The sequence below is a fragment of the Oncorhynchus gorbuscha genome, linkage group LG04 (genome assembly GCF_021184085.1).
Source record: "Oncorhynchus gorbuscha isolate QuinsamMale2020 ecotype Even-year linkage group LG04, OgorEven_v1.0, whole genome shotgun sequence".
Classification (NCBI taxonomy): Eukaryota; Metazoa; Chordata; class Actinopteri; order Salmoniformes; family Salmonidae; genus Oncorhynchus; species Oncorhynchus gorbuscha.
In genome coordinates, this window is record NC_060176.1 from 16,002,081 (window position 1) to 16,024,981 (window position 22,901).

General features: G+C 41.1%; 1 protein-coding gene across 1 annotated transcript in view; it reads right to left on the minus strand.

Moving 5' to 3' along the window:
- The window catches only part of LOC124033743 (disintegrin and metalloproteinase domain-containing protein 10-like), a 129,385-nt gene that overhangs the window by 90,754 nt on the left and 15,730 nt on the right, over nt 1–22,901 (minus strand). The window contains exon 2 of the mRNA XM_046345961.1: nt 7,916–8,066. Within this exon, the coding sequence (XP_046201917.1) occupies nt 7,916–8,066 (151 nt within the window). The remainder of the gene's footprint in view (nt 1–7,915; nt 8,067–22,901) is intronic.

Here is a 22,901-nt window from a genome sequence, read left to right on the forward strand (position 1 = left end):
CGGCTGCACAGTATTGTTTCTTATCGATGGCGGTTAAGATATCGTTTAGGACCTTGAGCGTGGCTGAGGTGCATCCATGACCAGCTCTGAAACCAGATTGCATAGCGGAGAAGGTATGGTGGGATTCGAAATGGTCGGTAATCGGTTTGTTGACTTTGCTTTCGAAGACCTTAGAATGGCAGGGTAGGATAGATCTAGGTCTGTAGCAGTTTGGGTCAACAGTGTCCCCCCCTTTGAAGAGGGGGAGGACCGCAGGTGCTTTCCAATCTTTGGGAATCTCAGACGACATGAAAGAGAGGTTGAACAGGCTAGTAATAGGAGTGGCAACAATTTTGTCAGATAATTTTAGAAAGGGTCCAGATTGTCTAGCCCGGCTGATTTGTAGGGGTCCAGATTTTGCAGCTCTTTCAGAACATCAACTGACTGGATTTGGGAGAAGGAGAAATGGTGAAGGCTTGGGCGAGTTGCTGTGGGGGGTGCAGTGCTGTTGACCGGGGTAGGGGTAGCCAGGTGGAAAGCATGGCCAGCCGTAGAAAAATGCTTATTGAAATTCTCAATTATAGTGGATTTATCGGAGGTGACAGTGTTTCCTATCTTCAGTGCAGTGGGCAGTGGGTGGTGTTTTTATTCTCCATTGACTTTACAGTGTCCCTGAACTTCTTTGAGTTTGTGTTGCAGGAAGGAAATTTCTGCTTGAAAAATCTAGCCTTGGCTTTTCTAACTGCCTTTGTATATTGGTTTCTAGCTTCCCTGAAAAGTTGCATATCACGGGGGCTGTTCGATGCTAATGCAGAGCGCCATAGGAAGTTTTTGTTTTGGTTAAGGGCAGTCAGGTCTGGAGAGAACCAAGGGCTATATCTGTTCCTGGTTCTAAATGTCTTGAATGGGGCATGCTTATTTAAGATGGTGAGGAAGGCATTTTAAACAAATAACCAGGCATCTTCTACTGACGGGATGAGATCAATATCCTTCCAGGATATCCCGGCCAGGTCGATTAGAAAGGCCTGCTCGATGAAGTGTTTCAGGGAGCGTTTGACAGTGATGAGTGGAGGTCGTTTGACCGCTGACCCATTACGGATGCAGGCAATGAGGCAGTGATCGCTGAGATCTTGGTTGAAAACAGCAGAGGTGTATTTTGAGGGCAAGTTGGTTAGGATGATATCCATGAGGGTGCCCATGTTTATGGCTTTGGGGTGGTACCTGGTAGGTTCATTGATCATTTGTGTGAGATTGAGAGCATCAAGCTTAGATTGTAGGATGGCTGGGGTGTTAAGCATGTTTCAGTTTAGGTCACCTAGTAGCACAAGCTCTGAAGATAGATGGGGGGCAATCAGTTCACATATGGTGTCCAGAGCACAGCTGGGGCAGATGGTGGTGTATAGCAGGAGGCAACGGTGAGAGACGTTTTTACAGAGGTGGATTTTTAAAAGTAGACGTTCAAATTGTTTGGGTACAGACCTGGATAGTAGGACAGTAGATTGCAACACCGCCCCCTTTGGCCGTTCTATATTGTCTGAAAATGTTGTAGTTAGGGATGAAAATTTCAGAATTTTTGGTGGTCTTCCTAAGCCAGGATTCAGACACGGCTAGAACATCCAGGTTGGCAGAGTGTGCTAAAGCAGTGAATAAAACAAACTTAGGGAGAAGGAGGAGGCTTCTAATGTTAACATGCATGAAACCAAGGCTTTTACGGTTACAGAAGTCATCAAAAGAGAGCGCCCAGAGAATAGGAGAGGAGCTAGGCACTGCAGGGCCTGGATTAACCTCTACATCACCAGAGGAACAGAGGAGGAGTAGGATGAGGGTATGGCTAAAAGCTATGAGAATTGGTCGTCTAGAACAGAGAGTAAAAGGAGGTTTCTGGGGACAATAAAATAGCTTCAAGGTATAATGTACAGACAAAGGTATGGTAGGATGTGAATACAGTGGAGGTAAACCAAGGCATAGAGTGACGATGAGAGAGATATTGTCTCTAGAATCATCATTGAAACCAGGTGATGTCATCGCATGTGTGAGTGGTGGAACTGAAAGGTTGGATAAGGTATAATGAGCAGGGCTATAGGCTCTACAGTGAAATAAGCCAATAAACACTAACCAGAACAGCAATGGACATTAAGGAGAGGCATGCTTAGTCGAGTGATCATAAGGGTCCAGTGAGTAGTGAGGTTGGATGGGGTCACGGCGATTCAGACAGCTAGCCGGGCCATCGGTAGCAAGCTAGCATAGGATGGAGGTCTGTTATTAGCCACCTCGTGCGTTTCCGTCAGTAGATTAGTGGGGTTCCGTGTGGTTAGAGGGGATCAATCCGATTGGCAAAATAGATATAGTTATAGTGACCCAAGAAAAATAGTCTATCTCCTGCTATCTGAATGGATCTAAGACAGCTAACGATTAGCTGGCCGCTGATGGGCGTTCAGGTAACGTCGCAACGGAGGGGCCAGTTGGATAACTCCCTCGGGCAGATAACGTCGGTAGTCCAGTTGTGAAGGCCCGGTGGGTCTCTACATTGGCAGCAAAACGGGTCCGAATAGGTGATTGTAGCCCAGGAGTGACTGATGGAACTCTTCAGCTGGCAAGCTCCAGAATAATTGACCGTTCTACCACAAGTCTGCACTCGTTCACACTGGATGTGAAAAGATACAGACGGGTATAAGTCAATTTAAGTACATTTGGTAGAAGCTCCCTCCAGCTCATGCTAGATAGAGAAAAATTGGGGGTGGGATATGGAGGCTGAATGCCGCCCTTGGTGTGCTTGCTCAGACGTCACATGTTCTCAGTCATAAGGGCGGTGCTCAACAGCTGGAACGGAGATCTGAAAATATCTCAGAACTATCCAAACCAAATCATTCAATCATTCCACTACTATTATTGGAATTCTGGTAATTCAGGGAAATGTTAGATGGACTACCCAAAAAGGGTGAATGAATAAAGCCGTGTACTGTTGTGCACCATCCTCTCAATCATTTTTCTTCACAACAGACACTCACCTGGCCTGTTAACTTCTTATGGCTGGGGGCAGTATTGAGTAGCTTGGATGAAGAAGATGCCCAGAGGTGCCCAGAGTAAACTGCCTGCTACTCAGTCCCAGTTGCTAATATATGCATATTATTAGTATATTTGGATAGAAAACTCTGAGGTTTCTAAAACTGAATGATGTCTGTGTATAACAGAACTCATATGGCAGGCAAAAACCTGATAAAAAAAATCCAACCAGGAAGTGGGAAATCAACTCATTCCCTATTGAAGATAGTAGGATATTGGTCATGTTGCACTTCCCAATGCTTCCACTAGATGTCAACAGTCTTTAGAACCTTGTTTGATGCTTCCACTGTGAAGTGGGGCAGAATGAGAGGGGAATGGGTCAGGGCTCTCCCAGGATGCCTTGAGCTCGTGATGCTCGTGATGCTCGTTCAAGTGAGAGTTAGCTCGCGTTCCATTGCATTTCTGAAGAGAAAGGAATTGTCCGGTTGGAACATTATTTAAGATTTATGTTAAAAACATCCTAAAGATTGATTCTATACATCGTTTGACATGTTTCTACAGACTAATGGAACTTTTTGACATTGTCTGCTCTGAGTGAACGCGCTTCTGACACAGCGGTTGCATTAAGGAGCAGTGTATCTATAATTCCATGCATAACACTTGTATCTTTTATCAATGTTTATTATGAGTATTTCTGTAAATTGATGTGGCTCTCTGCAAAATCACCAGATGTTTTTGGAACTACTGAACATAACGCACCAATGTATACTGAGATTTTGTGATATAAATATGAACTTTATCAAACAAAACATACATGTATTGTGTAACATGAAGTCCTATGAGTGTCATCTGATGAAGATGAAAGGTTAGTGATTAATTCTCTCTCCATTTCTGATTTTTGTGACTCCTCTCTTTGGCTGGAAAAATGGCTGTGTTTTTCTGTTTCTCGGCTCTGACCTAACAATCGTTTGTGGTGCTTCCGCCGTAAAGCCTATTTGAAATCGGACACTGTGGTGGGATTAACAAGAAATGCATCTTTAAAATGGTGTGAAATACTTGTATGTCTGATGAATTAGAATTATGAGATGTCCGTTTTGAATTTGGCGCCCTACACTTTCACTGGCTGTTGTCATATCGATCCCATTAGCAGGATCTCAGCCCTAAGAAGTTAACCCACTTGATGTATCACACTACACTCCAGGATGAGACAGAAAACTGGTGAAGACATCCCAGCAGAAAGCAAAGGGCTTGCAGAAAAGACATGGCTGAGGAAAACGTTCACATGAAGTTAACGTTAGCTGTGACTGCCTCCCACACAAGCAGCTCCTGCTGTTTCCATGGGGCTAATAATGTCATGACGCAGAGTGTAAGCAGTACAGTAGGGGGTATTCTGATCAGTCCCCCACAAAAAACCTTCAGAAGACAGTGGTGAAGAAAGAAGGAAGGTGTTGAAAAATGACAGGGCTCCTGGGATAGATTATTTTTAGGTCTCACAGCACCCTTTCACACACACAGCAGGCCACGGAGAAGGAGAGAGAGAGAATGAGAGAGGGTGAAACACCTTTTCTAATAGCTGGGACAGTGACGCAACCACACACAATGAGAAAGATTGTGTTTCATTGTGTTTCATTGTGTGTGTGTGTGCACGTATATGGATGTACATTTGCATGTATGTATGCAAGTAGAGTGTGCATGTGTCCCAGTTTAAAAGTGTTGGTTGGTGATAAGCTCGTCCGAGGCACATCGAAGGGTGGGAGGTGTACAAGACGAGCCGGCTCCAGAAAAGCTGCATGTTCCCCTTCATGTCCAGAGGCACTGAGTAATTATGAGCTCTGCTCTACACAGAGGCAGTTTTTTGTGACTGCTAACTGACATACTAGCCCATTCCACCCATCTGGTGTAGCTACTGGGAAACAATGTGAACACCTGCAGGGCTATCTCCAGAACAAGCAGTGAATGAAACGGTCCTCTGAAACAGACGGAACCAGGAAGTGACCGCTGCAGCCTGTTATCTCACCATTCCTGGGAGACCACAAACCTGCTAGCTGGAAATACAGATAGCAGAAACTAAGCTGTGTTATCACTAGAGGTCGACCGATTAAATATAAATATATTTGTAATAATGACAATTAGAACAATACTGAACCACAACACTTATTTTAAATTAATATAATACATAAATAAAATCTATTTAATCTAAAAAATAATGAGACATGCTCAATTTGGTTTAAATATTGCAAAAACACAGTGTTGAAGAAGAAAGTAAAAGTGCAATATGTGCCATGTATAAAATCTAACGATTTAAGTTCCTTGCTCAGAACATATGAAAGCTGGTGGTTCAATATTCCCAGTTGAGAAGTTTTAGGTTGTAGTTATAGGAATTATGATGCGTCGACTATTTCTCTCTATACCATTTGTATTTCATATACCTTTGACTATTGGATGTTCTAATAGGCACTTTAGTATTGCCAGCCTAATCTCAGGAGTTGAAAAACAGCGCTGGGCTTCAAGCATTGCTAACAGCTGCTAGCAAACGCAGTAAAGTTTGAATGAATGCTTACGAGCCTGCTGCTGCCTACCACCACTCAGTCAGACTATTATAATTAAGTCTCTGATTTGATATAGCAAACACAGAAATATGAGCCTTTGGTCATTAATATGGTCAAATCCAGAAACTCATTTCGAAAACAAAAGGTTTATTCTTTCAGTGAAATACGGAACCGTTCCGTATTTGATGGAACGGGTGGCAACCCTAAGTCTAAATATTGCTGTTACACTGCACAACCTTCAATGTTATGTCATAATTATGTAAAATTCTGGCAAATGAATTACGGTCTTCACACAGTTCGCAACGAGCCAGGCGGCCCAAACTGTTGCATATACACTGACTCTGCGTGCAGTGAACGCAAGAAAAGTGACACAATTTACCTAGTTAATATTGCCTGCTAACATGAATTTATTTTATCCAAATATGCAGGTTAAAAAAAATATACTTTTTTGCATTGATTTTAAGAAAGGCATTGATGTTTATGGTTAGGTACATTCGTAAAACGATTGTGCTTTTGTTAAATCATCACCCGTTTGGTGATGTAGGCTGTGATTCGATGATACATTAACAGGCACCGCGTTGATTACATGCAACGCAGGGCAAGCTAGTTAACCTAGTAATATCAACCATGTGTAGTTAACAAGTGATTGTGAAGATTGATTGTTTTTTTAAAGATAAGTTTAATGCTAGCTAGCAACTTAGCATGGCTCCTTGCTGCACTCGCGTAACAGGTGGTCAGCCTGCCACACAGTTTCCTCGTGGAATGCAATGTAATCAGCTTCCAAAATCGCCAATTACCGACTGTTATGAAAACTTGAGAATCGGCCCTAATTATCAGCCATGTCGGTTAAGTAGATCGACCTCTAGTTATCACCCAAAGTAATTGTTTCCAAAACATAAAATGGTGCCATTATGAAAGAGAAACTAGGGTCTACTTGAACAGACTAGGACTGACGTGATTTAAGCCGGGGGGGGGGGGGGTTAAAACTGACATGAATATCATCATTTGACAGGAGTGACATGCACATGTTGTTGTACATACACAAAAAACATATCTTCTAAAGAAACATGGTAGCCTATGTGACAAGAGTCCTCTGCCCAGTAGCTTTGGGATTAGAAGGTAGGTAACACTATAGCAGAGATAGGTCTAGCTGTATTGCAGCTCCCAAAAGAACCTCTACTCTACAGTTTGCTCTGCCTGCCTCCACCTGAGGTGCTGCTGGTGTCCGTTACACAAGAGGACGATACCCCCTTCACTGGGAGTGAATCCACACAAAGGTCAGGACTCAGTACCGCTCCCGTGACAAAGGGAAGAGAAGGAGGACAGAGCTGGCAGAATAAATACACAGTCCTGTACTGTCAGTTTGTGAACTGAAGAGGACAGAGGATTTTGAGGGAGGGTGAAGGTCATCTTAGTTAAGAGACAGGTGGTAACATGGACTGCCAGTCCCAAAATCAGTAAGACTATCTACCATCTGAAATAGAAACAGCAGATTATATGGGTGAGGGGGGGGGCGAGAGAGACAAGCTCCTGGCCATCATTCCCCAAATAATGCATTTTGGATTAACCAGAAACCAGACAGCAGCCCTTCTCTTAGTTGTATGCACATCTTTTCTATCTCTTCATATTAACCTCTAGGTTTGTGTTTTGCCGAGATGTGATTTGGAAAAACTCCTTGGTGATCATATCAGTCAAAGTCAGAGATAGCTGGAGACTACAATCGGCTGGATTTAATAACCCAATAACCATCAACTCATCCCACATACAGACAGGCACAGAGTCAGCCTAGGACAGAATACTAAACATTTGATAGGAGTAGGTGGGGGCCTGTGAGAAGTAGTAGCTTGCTGCAGGCTGATATAACACTTTAGGCCTGGTTACCAGAGAACACCCTCTGTCTTCCAGTAGGCTATCCCTGCATCATGCTGGTGTACAATGCCAAGCCAGACTACCACACTGCTCTCAATGTCCCAGCCAGTGTGGGAAATACAATGTTCTCACAAGATTCCAGCGGTCAGGATGTTAAGATATTCCTGTAATCCAAAACCCCACACAGAGTCTTGGGCGAATCCTCCCTTAAAAATAACTTTTGATCATGCAGGAAAACACTTCACAGGTCAGTTCTTTACTACGAGCATCAACAGGTTTGTAGAGTTGGGCGTGACGCTCGACTTAACTGGAAAGCAGAAGCCAGATCTGTTCATATTCTATCCAACTCCTCTGACTGACATTGTCATGTCATTCAATAATTGGTCAATTAATGGCATGACAACAAAAATAAAAAATCAGATGAGTTGGCTAAAGCACTACAGATTTGGCAACCAGGCTAATGCTAGATCTCTAATGAACTTTTAATGTACAGTAGACTAAAGAGTGTGACGTACCTTCCATGTGCATGGAAGTCAAGCTGCAGGACCTTGTCCTCGTGGGAGACGGCCCTCTTGGCTCTCTGGTGGTTGCTGTGCAGGGCCTCGGTGTCGTAGGACAGGCCCTCATAGTGGCGGATGTACTTGTTCAGAGGGTTTCCATGCTGACCTGCAGGAACAGAGGTGAAAAAGGGCTTTTAATGGCCTTAAAATGTCAAACAACTCATTCCTGATCGGCATGGAGTGCAGTGTCAAAACTTCAGAACAGCACTACCTCAAAACGTCTATAAGGACTTATTTTAAACCCGAGAGAGACCATGACACATAATTCCTCATTATGAAAGCTTTAGCCTTCCCTAGATTCACAAGTATGTTATGAATAATACAACAGCAGGCTGTGTGAATTTCTCTCATTCTCACCATTGATTTAGACTTACTGTGTGTGTGTTTTCCATTTCATCCTTAAAGATGTTACTTCCTCAAGCACTATTTTTGGAACTAAAAACAGTTGCACTTTTGAAGGACACCTGCGCCAACAAGATAGTACAAAACTATAGAGGCCCAATGGTTATTTTCAGCTTAATATTTGGTTCATTCACTTTTCCCATTCCATCTAAAACTGCTGCAGCAATGGTAAAAACAATCAATTAAAACAATTGGCTACCGCAAACACATTTTGAATGTATTCTTTGAGGGTGTGTTAGATATTTAGTGTTGAAATGCTGGGTGGGAAAAACACCTTCCACAAGTTGAGTAGATGATAAGCACAAGACTGCAGTGTGCTGCCAATTATATCCCCACTCCCCTTCCCATCATAGGGACCTAGAGTGATTCCCATCAAGAACAACTAGCTAGACACACTTTACTCTACTGACTCAGACCACTTTATTATCTGACACAAACACCATTCTCATCATTTCCAGCTCCTAGCAGGGGTTCCAGGCATCTCTACACTGATGTGATCCAATCCCCAGCGTCATCTTCCCTCCACCTGCTCTCAGAAACACATTACAGCAGAGAAACTCCACCAACACAGAAAAATTGCCATTTGTCAAACTTCAGAGAGAAGATTGTTTCCCTCAATTTCGTGGGATATCTTTTTGAAATACATTTTAAATCACCAGAGCATTTTAACTTCTTATGGCTGGGGTGCGGTATTGAGTAGTTTGGGTGAATAAGGTGCCCAGAGTAAACTGCCTGGTACTCAGGCCCAGAAGCTAAGATATGCATAATATTAGTAGATTTGTATAGAAAACACTCTGACATTTCTAAAACGGTTTGAATGATGTCTGAGTATAACAGAACTCATATGGCAGGCAAAAACCCGAGAGAAAAAATCCAACCAGGAAGTGGGAATTCTGAGATTTGTAGTTTTTCAACTCTTTGCCTATCCAAGATAGTGTAAATTTGGTCCGATTGCACTTCCTAAGGCTTCCACTAGATGTCAACAGTCTGTGTTTTTCTTGGTACTGACCTAACATAATCGTTTGGTGTGCTTTCGTCGTAAAGCCTTTTTGAAATCGGACACTGTGGCGGGATTAACAACAAGTTTATCTTTAAAATGGAGTAAAATAGTTGTATGTTTGAGGAATTTTAATTATGAGATTTGTTTGAATTTGGCGCCCTGCACTTTCACTGGCTGTTATATCAATCCCTTTAATGGAAATGTCAGCCGTAAGAAGTTAATTTGATATACTGCGGGAGGGGGAGATAAAAAAAATATATAGCCTAATTCATATGTTCGCTTCACACGACACCAACTCCATCATCAAGTTTGCTGACAATCAGGCTGTTGATGCCCCCTTGTGTGGCCGTCATGCCCCTAACCCTAACCGTTGCTGCAAAAGTGACCGTTGTGCCTTTGGGCTGAATATAATGATTATAAATTCCCTTCTTCCGGCTGCTAATCACCGCGCTCCGAAGCACCTCTCACTCACATTCAGGTCCTTCTCACAGGCATTGCAGCGCCGAAGTAGGCTACTAGGGAAGACGCACAATAGGCATGCTGCAGCGCGCGTCCCTCTTATCAAATTCAGAGGCGCATATTGAAGATGTTAGAAGAACTGTTCACATTAACCATTCGTCAGCCAACAAGAATGAATTAAGAACAGCAAAATCACTAGCCTATGTCAATCTACTATCCCCCATGGGTAGAAAAGTTCACCTATTCTATTGGTCAGTTTGTCCTGTGCAATAAATAAATATTCCAAAACGTACTCTGGGACCATTTTGAGACGCAATAGAGCCCAATTTAATACAACCACTATACATCAACATTAAAAAAAAAAAAGAAATTAGGTTGATGCAACAGGTCAGAAGGTATAGATTAAAAATGTTGATAGCCTAATAGTTTATTTCTTCACATTCATTATAAGCGCAGCAATTCGCACATGGCAGTAGGCTATTGGCGCAAATGTTCCAAAATGCAATTAGAGGGAAAAAAACGTTCTCAAAGTGCAAATGCTAGCGGTTTTACATGACAGAAATGAAAATATGAATTTAGAAAGAGGTAAGATCTAAAGAGTTGTGTCTTGCATGGTTTGGTAATATGATTAGGATTGTGACTTTGGCTGCTGGACAAGGAAAGAAAGTTGAGAACATGAGAAACAGGTTTCGATGGCATGAGGACGTGTTAAACGAAACCCTGTAACATTCCTATGGTCAGAACACAGTAAGAGATGCTTCATAAAATGAAAAAAATAACTTCCAGATTTGAAACAATAAATTTATGGTAAAATAGTTACAAAATTTTGACTGGGTCCATAGAAAATTGCAAGGTGGGTGATGTTGCAGTGTGCAACAACCACTGTCACTTCTCTCCTATCTGAAGGAACAGTGCCTGAAGTATGTCAACAGAATCAAGCCAATAGATATTATTAATGATCCTATATTACATTTGCCAAACATGACTGGCGTTTAGCACACACACACAATTAAGTCATTAAAATTTGGCTACATTTTTCAATGTCAGTATTGGTCTGGATATGACAGCTTATGTGCATTGGCTACAGCCTATCGCCAACACTTTAACATGTTGGCATGAACATGTTTTCAATTTCATCCTTCCTTGGATAAAGAGGTTACTTCCTCAAGCACTGTTTTTGGGACTAAGAATAGCTTCACTTGTGAAGGACACCCACAAGATACTACAGAGACCCAATGGTTATTTTCAGCTAAATATTTGCTATATTCACTTTTCCCCATCTAAAAACTGCTGCAGCAATAGTAAAAACAATCAATTGAAACAATTGGCTACCGCAAACACATTTTGAATGCATTCTTTGAGGGTGTATTAGATATTTACAGTGTTAATGCTGGGGGTAAAAACACCTTCCACAAGCACAAGACTGCAGTGTGCTGCCAATGATATCCCCACTCCCCTTCCCATCATAGGGACTAGAGGTCGACAGATTATGATTTTTCAACGCCGATACAGATTATTGGAGGACCAAAAAAGGCGATACTGATTAATCAGACAATTTATTTTATTTTATTTGTAATAATGACAATTACAACAATACTGAATGAACACTTATTTGAACTTAATATAATACATCAATAAAAATCTATTTAGCCTCAAATAAATAATGAAACATGTTCAATTTGGTTTAAATAATGCAAAAACAAAGTGTTGGAGAAGTAAAAGTGCAATATGTGCCATGTAAAAAAGCTAACGTTTAAGTTTCTTGCTCAGAACATGAGAACATATGAAAGTTGGTGGTTCCTTTTAACATGAGACTTCAATATTCCAAGGTAAGAGGTTTTAGGTTGTAGTTAACATAGTATTTATAGGACTATTTCTCTCTATACCATTTGTATTTCATATACCTTTGACTATTGGATGTTCTTATTAGAGGTTGACCGATTAATTAGGGCCGATTTCAAGTCTTCATAACAATCGGAAATCTGTATTTTTGGGTGCCGATTTGCCAATTAAAACTTTTATTTTTATTTTTATACCTTTAACTAGGCAAGTCAGTTAAGAACACATTCTTATTTTCAATAACTGCCTAGGAACGGTGGGTTCACTGCCTTGTTCAGGGGCAGAACGACAGATTTTCACCTTGTCAGCTCGGGGGATTCAATATTGCAACCTTACAGTTAACTAGTCCAACGCAATAATGACCTGCCTCTCTCTTGTTGCACTCCACAAGGAGACAGCCTGTTACGCGAATGCAGTAAGCCAATGTAAGTTGCTAGCTAGCATTAAATGTGTATATATATATATATATACACACAATCATAATCACTAGTTAACTACACATGGTTGATGATATTTCTAGATAGCGTGTCCTGCGTTGCATATAATCTAACTGAGCATACAAGCATCTGACTGAGCGGTGGCAGAAGCAGGCATAAACATTCATTCAAACAGCACTTTCATGCGTTTTGCCAGCAGCTCTTTGTTGTGCGTCAAGCATTGCGCTGTTTATGACTTCAAGTCTTTCAACTCCCGAGATGAGGCTGGTGTAACCGAAGTAAAATGGCTAGCTAGTTAGCGCGCGCTTACTAGAGGGACGGAAGCTATACTGTTACACTGGCAATACTAAAGTGCCTATAAGAACATCCAATAGTCAAAGGTTAATGAAATACAGATGGTATAGAGGGAAATAGTCCTATAAATCCTATAATAAACTACAACCTAAAACTTCTTACCTGGGAATATTGAAGACTCATGTTAAAAGGAACCACCAGCTTTCATATGTTCTCATGTTCTGAGCAAGGAACTAAAATGTTAGCTTTCTTCCATAGCACATATTGCACTTTTACTCTCTTCTCCAACACTTTGTTTTTTCATTATTTAAACCAAATTGAACATGTTTCATTATTTACTTGATGCTAAATTGATTTCATTGATGTATTACATTAAGTTAAAATAAGTGTTCATTCAGTATTGTTGTAATAAAAAAAACGGTATCTGCTTTTTTGGTCCGCCAATAAATCGGCATCGGCGTTGAAAAAAATCATAATCGGTCGACCTCTAGTTCTTATAGGCACTTTAGTATTGCCAGTGTAACAGTATAGCTTCCGTCCCTCTCCTCGCCCCTACCTGGGCTCGAAACAGGAACACATCGAGAACAGCCACACTCGAAGCAGCGTTACCCATCGCTCCACAAAAGCTGCGGCCCTTGCAGAGCAAGGGGAATAACTACTCCAAGTCTCAGAGCGAGTGATGTTTGAAACGCTATTAGCTCACACCCAGCTACCTAGCTAGCCATTTCACATCGGTTACACCAGCCATTAGGCTGATAGGCTTGAAGTCATAAACAGCGCTGTGCTTGCAAAGAGCTGCTGGCAAAACGCACAAAAGTGCTGTTTGAATGAATGCTTACGATCTGAAAACTATCATTTCGAAAACAAAACGTTTATTATTTCAGGGGTGGCAGGGTAGCCTAGTGGTTAGATCGTTGGACTAGTAACTGGAAGGTTGCAAATTCAAACCCCCGAGCTGACAAGGTACAAAACTGTCGTTCTGCCCCTGAACAGGCAGTTAACCCACTGTTCCTAGGCTGTCATTGAAAATAAGAATTTGTTCTTAACTGACTTGCCTGGTTAAATAAAGGTATAAATAAATACGGAACCGTTCGGTATTTTATCTAATGTGACATCCTTAAGTCTAAATATTCTTGTTACATTGCACAACCTTCAATGTTATGTCATAATTACGTAAAATTCTGGCAAATTAGTTCACAATGAGCCAGCCACTGATTCTGCGTGCAATGAATGCAAGAGAAATTACACAATTTCACCTGGTTAATATTGCCTGCTAACCTGGATTTATTTTATGCCGGTTTAAAAATATATAGTTCTGTGTATTGATTTTAAGAAAAGGCATTGGTGTTTATGGTTAGGTACAGTCGTCCAACGATTGTGCTTTTTTCGCAAATGCGCTTTTGTTAAATCATCCCCCAGCGTTGCATCGATTATATGCAACGCAGGACACGCTAGATAAACTAGTAATATCAGCCATGTGTAGATCTAACTCGTGATTATGATTGTTTTTAATAAGATAAGTTTAATGCTAGCTAGCAATGTACCTTGGCTTCTACTACATTCGCATAACAGGCAGGCTCCTCGTGGAGTGCAATGAGAGGCAGGTGGTTAGAGCGTTGGACTAGTTAACTGTAAGGTTGCAAGATTGCATCCCCGAGTTGACAAGGTGAAAAATCTGTCGTTCTGCCCCTGAACAAGGCAGTTAACCCACCGTTCCTAGGCAGTCATTGAAAATAAGAATGTGTTCTTAACTGACTTGCCTAGTTAAAAGGAATATAAAAACAAATAACTAAAAAAATATAGGCAAAATCGGCACCCAAAGATGTCGATTTCCGATTGTTATGAAAACTTGAAAATCGGCCCCAATTAATCGGCCATTACGATTAATCGGCCGACCTCTAGTATGTGACCAATAAAATTTGATTTGACAATCTTATCAATTTATTTCCACTAATCATTTGTGTCAGTGCAGTACATGTTGAGTGGTCTTCTCTATAAATATGCTGAAAGTCTGTCACGACTAAGACATGAAAAAGGCTTACATACTTTTCAATAAAGCTGAGGAGTACCAACATTACTAACCAACTGCTATCAAAACCTGGTCATCAGTACGCCACACTCCAGAGTACAGCTGACCCAATTTAGTCGACTGCTGTAATAAAGGCTTTATTTTTTTTTTATAATAATGACTCAAACACATTTATTTTGTTTACATTGTTCCAAACATTCACAGAAATTATAGTCATCTATACAGCACCTGTTTGGCACATATTAACATGCACGTAGCACTTGATCCTTTTTCTTGATCTCCAGTATTTTCAACAACTAGTCACATTTATTCTACCCATCCGACTTCTCTTTTACCTCCTGAGCAACCAGTAAACATGGCCCATTTCAAGTTAATTTCTCACAGGTTTTTTTAAAGTCGAGGACAGCCCTACTCCAGAGTGAACCATACCATAAGACCAAAAGCCATCAACCACTGAGCTAAGGGAGTTTACTTTCTAGATTGTCAAGGTTGCTCATAAGGCATGGCAAAGACCTGGTGCACTCCAACAGTTGTAATACCTATGTGTATGTTTAGCCTATAGGCATATAGCGTAGATCAGAAGCTAGATATTTCCAGTTCTTTAGAATTCTCCTTACAGTGATTGTGGTTGAAATGAATGAGGAAAACTCCTTAACAGTTTGCGCAAAGCAATCCTGCACAGAGTAAAGAAAGGAGAAATCACTAAAAACTTTGTAGTCATCAGCAACGTTAGATGGAGTGCCCTCCCGGAGGCAGCAGCGGCGCAGCCACTGATTCCACCTGCTCGGCTGTGATAAAACTCTCCACTTATCTAGTTCTGACTAGGGGATAAACGCTGCTCATTAAGAGTGGGACACTGACATGCATCGCAATTCCACACGAGACTACGCTCTCTCTCCTGGGCGTCTGTCACTGTGTGGTACCCTGTTACATTACAAGAGAGTGACGGGACATTAATGTAGAAACAGGAGGCTTTTAAAGAGCTTTTAGATGCAACGGTCACATTTTTAGCAATCAGCACGGGATGGAAGCAGCAATCTCTTATTCATTCAGTTCTTTTTCAGGTTAAAATTAAAGCTAGTCCCATAGTGACAGCACACTGGCTCCTGCGCATATGTAGCTCAGCTGTTGGCTGACTGATGCCATGCTGGCTGGTTGCAGTGTTAGAGCCTTATTGAGACTGTATACTATACTGGCTGATGCTAGCTGAGAATAGTCCTCTGCCCAGACAGCTTGGCAACACTGGGCAAATGGTCAAACTGCTCCTCTCACTAGTCAGTCCGGACAGTAGGGATAGACTGTGTGTGTCCAGTCTGGCGTTTCCAGAGCTGCCCATTGGTGGGAAAATGATCCCACTTCATTCACACTGAGGGTCTTCTTAGGATCCTGCCGAAGTGGAAAATACAGCCTCTTCCCTGACAGCTGTGTACTATCAGAGTTGAGAGCGTTTAAACATTTGAATTTGAAAAGGGCTCAAGAAATGAGGGGAAAAAAATATTAATAAATCACATCTGCTAGATGAACACAAAAACACTTTAAGTGCACAACAGTGTGGCAAAGGAACAATGCTTTCCTATGAAGGGAGAGCATTGACAACAGTCCATTTCATCTGGGGAGAATAATCCTTCATCCACATTCGATTTTCCTCCTACCTCCAGAATGCATCTGTAGACTAGAAGTAGATCTGAGGAGATTAGATGAATAAACAGCTGAAAAAAAAGATGATCCTTAAAAAGGAGGGATATTTAAAAAAAATGTTTTAAAAAAATACAATAAAAGTAAGCTGGTGCCACTTTTGTGAAAAAACAAATGCTTAATGTTAAAACAAGAGGTTGGCGAGAGCCGAGGCAGGTAAGAATGTCTCCCAGACAGTCCCAAGCCTGGTAAATGAGCAAATCAACCCAGTCTCCAAGCTCTCTGCTGATGAAGCCCTCAGTTTGCAAGTCAAGAGTACGGCTAAGTGTGACAGTGGAGAGAACTGTGGAGGCAAAGCATAATCCTGAGAGGAGAGAACTCGGCTGCATAAAGACAGGCTCAGATTTAGACATAGGCCATCAATTTCATTAAAGCGCTGTGACACGGAGATGCTAAAGAGCACGCTCTGGCAGTGTGCCTCCACACAACTCTGGGTAATGAAGACAGAGCATGGCCAGGGAGGAACTGGCTCTCACAGTGACACCAGGGCAGCAGCTCAACTCTACCACGGAGTGCGGTAGCCACGCTAAACAGGCTTACACACACACACACACACACACAGAGAATCACCGCCACACAGAACAGCATATCCACCAAGCCTTATCATTGGTCCACTCCTTGTCAACAAAGGCTTTAAAGAATGGTCAGATACAGTCAGTCAAACACACCTGAGGATAGGAGCCAAATGAGTTGCTGTTTAACCAGTCCACCTGCTAGCTGGCTGTATACTGGTTAGCTGACAGTCATGAAAACAATACGCATGCTTCAATGGGGCAGAAGGCCATGTTGTTGTGATTCTGGATGGCCAGATAGCTAGCAACAATGACAAGAAGCTACCATGTGGGAATCATAGGTGGTCTTTTCAGCAAGTTTTATCTTGATACCATGTCTTGTTTTGAGGTGTTTTTACTGATGTCGCTAATATGGCTAAAATTCACTAGCTAGCTAACAAACAAACTGTAACGTTGTATTTGAGAGACAACAAGCTCATTGTGCAAATGTGTTTTCAATGAACATTGGAGACTAAATATAGTTTACATGCTGTTAATAATCTAAGCCAACCCTGGTCTGTCTTTCCCCATAGTTGACCCAGCACTGGTTTTGTTGCTGAACAACCAACCTGTCTATAATGTCATAAGCAAGTAGACTACGAAGTCGCCATACAAAATACAAATTCAAAAGAAATTGGCTGAGGTTCCTTTCAGAGATTCTCACAGCTGTTGGTGTGTTAGCCTACTACCTGAGAAGCTATTTTAAAACACCATTAACCTTCCGCTAGTGGAACCCCCAATGGGTTCCATCTGGCAACAGCCAGTGAAAGTACAGGGCGCCAAATTCAAAACAAAAAAATCTCATAATTAAAATTCCTCAAGCATACAAGTATTTTACACCATTTTAAAGATAAGTCGCATTAATCCAGCCAGTGTCTGATTTCAAAAACGATTTACAGCGAAAGCACCACAAATGATTATGTTAGATCACCACCAAGCCACAGAAAAACACAGCCATTTTTTCCAGCCAAAGAGAGGAGTCACAAAAAGCAGAAAGAGATAAAAATTAATCACTAACATTTGATGATCTTCATCAGATGACACTCATAGGACTTCATGTTATACAATACATGTGTTTTGTTTGATAAAGTTCATATTTATATAAAAAAATCTGAGTTTACATTGGCGCGTTACATTACGGTGATATTGCAGAGAGCCACATCAATTTACAGAAATACTCATAATAAACATTGATAAAGATACGACTATTATACATGGAACTTTAGCTAAATTTCTCCTTAATTTCTTATGGCTGGGGGGGGGGCAGTATTGAGTAGCTTGGATGAATAAGTTGCCCAAAGTAAACGGCCTGCTCCTCAGTCTCAGTTGCTAATATATGCATATTATTATTGAATAGAAAACACTGAAGTTTCAAAAACTGTTTGAATGATGTCTGTGAGTGTAACAGAACTCATATGGCAGGCAAAATCCTGAGTTGCAATCCAAACAGGAAGTGAGAAATCTGAGCTTTGTATGTATTCAGAGTCCCCAATGAAATCCCCTTGAGATATTAATGATGTTGCACTGCCTAAGGGTTCCACTAGATGTCAGCTCAGTTGGTAGAGCATGGCACTTGTAACGCCAGGGTAGTGGGTTCGATCCCCGGGGCCACCCATACGTAGAATGTATGCACACATGACTGTAAGTCGCTTTGGATAAAAGCGTCTGCTAAATGGCATATATTATTATATTATATATTAACCAATAATATACATTTTAACGAGACTTCTATGGTGTTGTGGGAGTGAATGAGAGCAGAATGCATCAGGTGTCTATCAAGCAGCCATTTTCTGATCACGCTTATTCCTCATGTTACCCACTTGCGTTCCATTGCTCATGAAGACAGGAAGGAATTCTCCGGTTGGAACTTTATTGAAGCTATATGTTAAAAAATCCTAATGATTGGTTCTGTACTTAGTTTGAAATGTTTTTGACCTGTAATATAACTTTTTCAAGTTTTTGTCCGATGTAACGCTGACCAGAATGAGCATTTGGATATGTATACCAAACACGCTAACAAAAGAAGGTATTTGGACATTATCAAACCTTTATTGTGGACTTGGGATTCCTGGAGTGCTTACTGATGTAGATCAAAGGTAAGGGAATATTTAGCATGTCATTTCTTGTTTATGTTGACGTCAACATGGCGGCTATTGTGTCAAATTGTTCTGAGCGCCGTCTCAGATTATTGCATGGCTGGCTTATTCCGTAAAGTTTTTAATATATATTTTTTTTTTTTTTAATCAGACACAGCGGTTGCATTAAGGAGAGGTACATCTATAATTCCATGTGTATAACTTGTATTACCATCTACATTTATGATGAGTATTTTGTTGAATGGTGTGGCTATGCAAAATCACTGGATGTTTTTGGAACTAGTGAATGTAACGCGCCAATGTAAACTCATATTTTGATAAATATTAACTTTATCAAACAAAACATACATGTATTGTGTAACATGAATTCCTATTAGTGTCATCTGATGAAGATCAAAGGTTTGTGATACATTTTCTCTATTTGTGCTTTTTGAAACTCTTCTCTTTGGCTGGGGAAAAAATGGCTGTGTTTTTCTGTGGCGACCTAACAATCGTTTGTGGTGCTTTTGCTGTAAAGCATATTTGTAATCGGACACTGTGGTGGGATTAACAACGGGAATAGCTTTAAAATGGTATGATATACATGTATGTTTGAGGATTTAAATATTAGATTATTATTAATTACTTTGACTGGCTGTTGTCATATCGCTCCCGTTAATGGGATTGCAGCCATAAGAAGTTAATGCAACCGCCTTGTCAGATTTCAAAGAAACTTTACGGAGAAAGCAAACCATGCAATATTCTGAGTTCAGCCTTTAGACAACAAAGCAGCCAAATAGATACCCACCATATTGGGTAGTCAACATCACTCAGAAATAGCATTTTAAATATTCACTTACCTTTGAAATAGAATGCACTTTAAATCCCAGTTCCACCATAAATGATAAACATCTTCTTTTGTTAAATATTCAGGTTGCTTCAAAAAGTTCAAAATGTTCCGTTACAGCCCGTAGAAACATGCCAAACTAAGTATGGAATCAATTTTTAGGATGTTTAACATAAAAAATTCTTAAATGTTCAAACCTGACAATTCCTTTGTCTGTACAAATGAAGTGGAACGTACCTTTCACGTGAGCGCGCCAGACAGAGGCTGTGGCACTCTGCCAGACCACTCACTCAAAGAGCTGTTATGAGCCCCTCCTTTAGAGTAGAATCCTCAAAACAGGTTCTAAATACTGTTGACATCTAGTGGAAGCCTTGGGAAGTGAAACATAACTAATATCACCCTGTATCTTCAATGGGGGCTGAGTTGAAAAACTACAAACCTCAGAATTCCCACATCCTGGTTGGATTTTTTTCTCAGGTTTTTGCCTGCCATATGAGTTCTGTTATACTCAGACATCATTCAAACAGTTTTAGAAACTTCAGAGTGTTTTCTATCCAAATATATTAATTATATACATAGTCTAGCTTTTACGGCTGAGTAGCAGGCAGGTTAATTTGGGCACGTTTTTCATCCAAGGTACCCAATACCCCAAAGAAGTTAAGAAATGTATGGTCATCAGCTAATGGCGTGTTTGATATGAAGGGGACACTCCGTGCTTCACAGCTTTGGGAATAAATACCTAAAGAAAGGAGCTCATACAGTGCTGCTGGGGTAATGGTCCCACAGACAGACACAGACTATTGTCATGGTGGCCCCAGTGTGTAGGAGTAAACTATTCAACAAGCAGGGTCACACCCAGCATGCCACGACATGTTTATGAACGAGGCCGGGAGAAAATATTTTGAGATTTACACTAACCTTTCTTCGCCCTCCCCCAACAAATAGACTAATGACAGTGGGCAATCTAGACCGTGGCACACTGATGGACAGAAACACATGAGTTGGTGGGCTTATTAATTTGAGTTCTCACAAGGTTAGAAGATTAATCAAAATCAGGAAACAGAGGAGCTTGTATGAAAACAAAAGAGCATGCTCAGATTGCCTCCATCAACCCCCATACATTAGAAATGACATCTCCTATGCATTGTCCCACACAGCCTATTAACATGCAACACCAGTGGAATAAAGCAGAATAGACAAGAGAGAAATGAAATTATTTGACTAAAAAGACAGCTCGTTGTATATGGCTCAATTTGGCAAGGGCTGGTATTTCTAAGAAGTGATACACATTAAATATTGGACAACACTCATGCAAAACAGCCTTTAGTTAATTAAAATGTTTGGTTAAAGAACAAGGTTAGTCCTCGTTTTAATATTTGCTCAGGCCGAGATGATACCAGTATGGAGATACATTAGTACCGTGGCAAGTAAACAAAACATGAAGCGGATTTAACTTATTTAGGAAAACAGCCCAATGTTGGAAACAAAACATCATTATTTTGTCATCCAGAGTGATATTTATTTAATTTCTAAGCTATAGCACACAACTTATATACAGCTAATTGTTAAAAGACCAGAGGCTGTCTGCGTCGTGTTTTCATTTTTGCCAACCCTAACCCAAAAATATTGTGATACTGGTATCATCACAGCCCTAGTAATTGCAACACTGGCAGTTTACAAGAACCGATGTTGCAACAAAGTAGATTTATTCACATTTACAAAAAAAATAAAGATATCTTAACCTCATGACAATGGAACATCTTTTGCCCTCTATTAGTACATGCAGTTTCAGGGGATATGCCTTCAAGCGATACTCATTTTATCATCATCAGTTGTTAAACCTCTGTCCTAAAAGGGAAATATTTAGCCTGTTATGCACAAACCCACTCTAGCCTAGCCTACAGCAGCAGGATGAACTGAATCAACAGGGTAAAGGTCAACTCGGAGGCTGTTGGTTAGAGCTAGAGTATGGCAGGCACACCACGGTCCCTTCAGCTGTCAGACCACATACGACTCCAGTGGATTCATGGATTTTTTCCATTGGAAAAAATAAAAAATAATAATAATAAAAAAAAAAAAAAAACTTACCATGGCATAGCCATGCCTCTTACTTTCCTTTCCGTATCACACCACGTGTGTAGGGTCCCTGCCCGGAGGAAGGGTGAGGCATATGAGGACTGTGACCCCAGTGCTGAATATGCCAGCATAAGGTGGTGTTTTCATGACATAAAAAAATAATAAACAGGGATAATTAGCAAGTCATTTGTTAAGATAATTTCCTCCCTTATCTAGCAGCCACAAAAAGTTCATGTAATATTGGAATATTCAAATCGAGGAACAATATAGGCCTATGCTTGGCCAATACAATATTTTTGTTTGCCTAGTCAATCCATTTGAATAGTGTTGCAAGTAGTCACTGACTTTGAATTAGTTGGCAGGGTAAAGGACTAGGAGGACTAACACTATTTGCAAGAGAAAATGTTGGCTAATCCTTATTTGTATATTGCTGGAATGCACCTGCTAGCCCAAAATTGCCAGAGCAGTCAATGACAAGTAGTGCATGTGGGCTTCATACTGTAGGCTTAGTCAATAGTATTTCAGTGAAGTCTTCATCCTCACTCACGGAGGTGCCAAGTTTGACAGGCCAGATAGAACCCATTGACAGGAATAGAGGAAGTGGAAACAGCTTGGGTCATGATGACTCACCCTCCACATACATTAACATGCTGGGAAAAGGCAGGTTGTTTGACAGGCAAGAGGGCTCAGGGCTCCACCACTTGTTCTCCTGGTTGCTATTGCACCATACAACAACACTGAGTGATGGGTAAACCACTAGCATACATCCCTGACAAGACATCCAGCCATTGACTACTGAGGGGTGGAAACATGGCATTGTGGTGTGGACCAATGCCATGTCCACTGGTCCACGTGGCTAGCTGCAGCCTTTGACCACTGAGGAGCTACTAATCCGATGGGCAGTGGTAGTAGATGTTTTTGGGCAAATACGCTTTTGTGTTGGGTCTGGGAGCAGCAGTGCTGTATGGGCAATTGTCAAGGGAGGAGTCTGAAATACCAAAGCATGATGTAGCTAGTAGGGCTGGGAATTGCCAGGGACCACACAATAGGATATTAGCACAATATTTAGGTGCAGATACGATATGCATTGTGATAATACACTGCAATTGTATTGTGATTTCAGGTTCCAAACATATTGCTCACGATGTCTGCTGCAGAGAGACGAGAGCATGAGAAAATCAGTTTTGATCAGTCAGGGAAATAAAAGTTCTGAAAACATGTTGGCTCACCAGTTGTT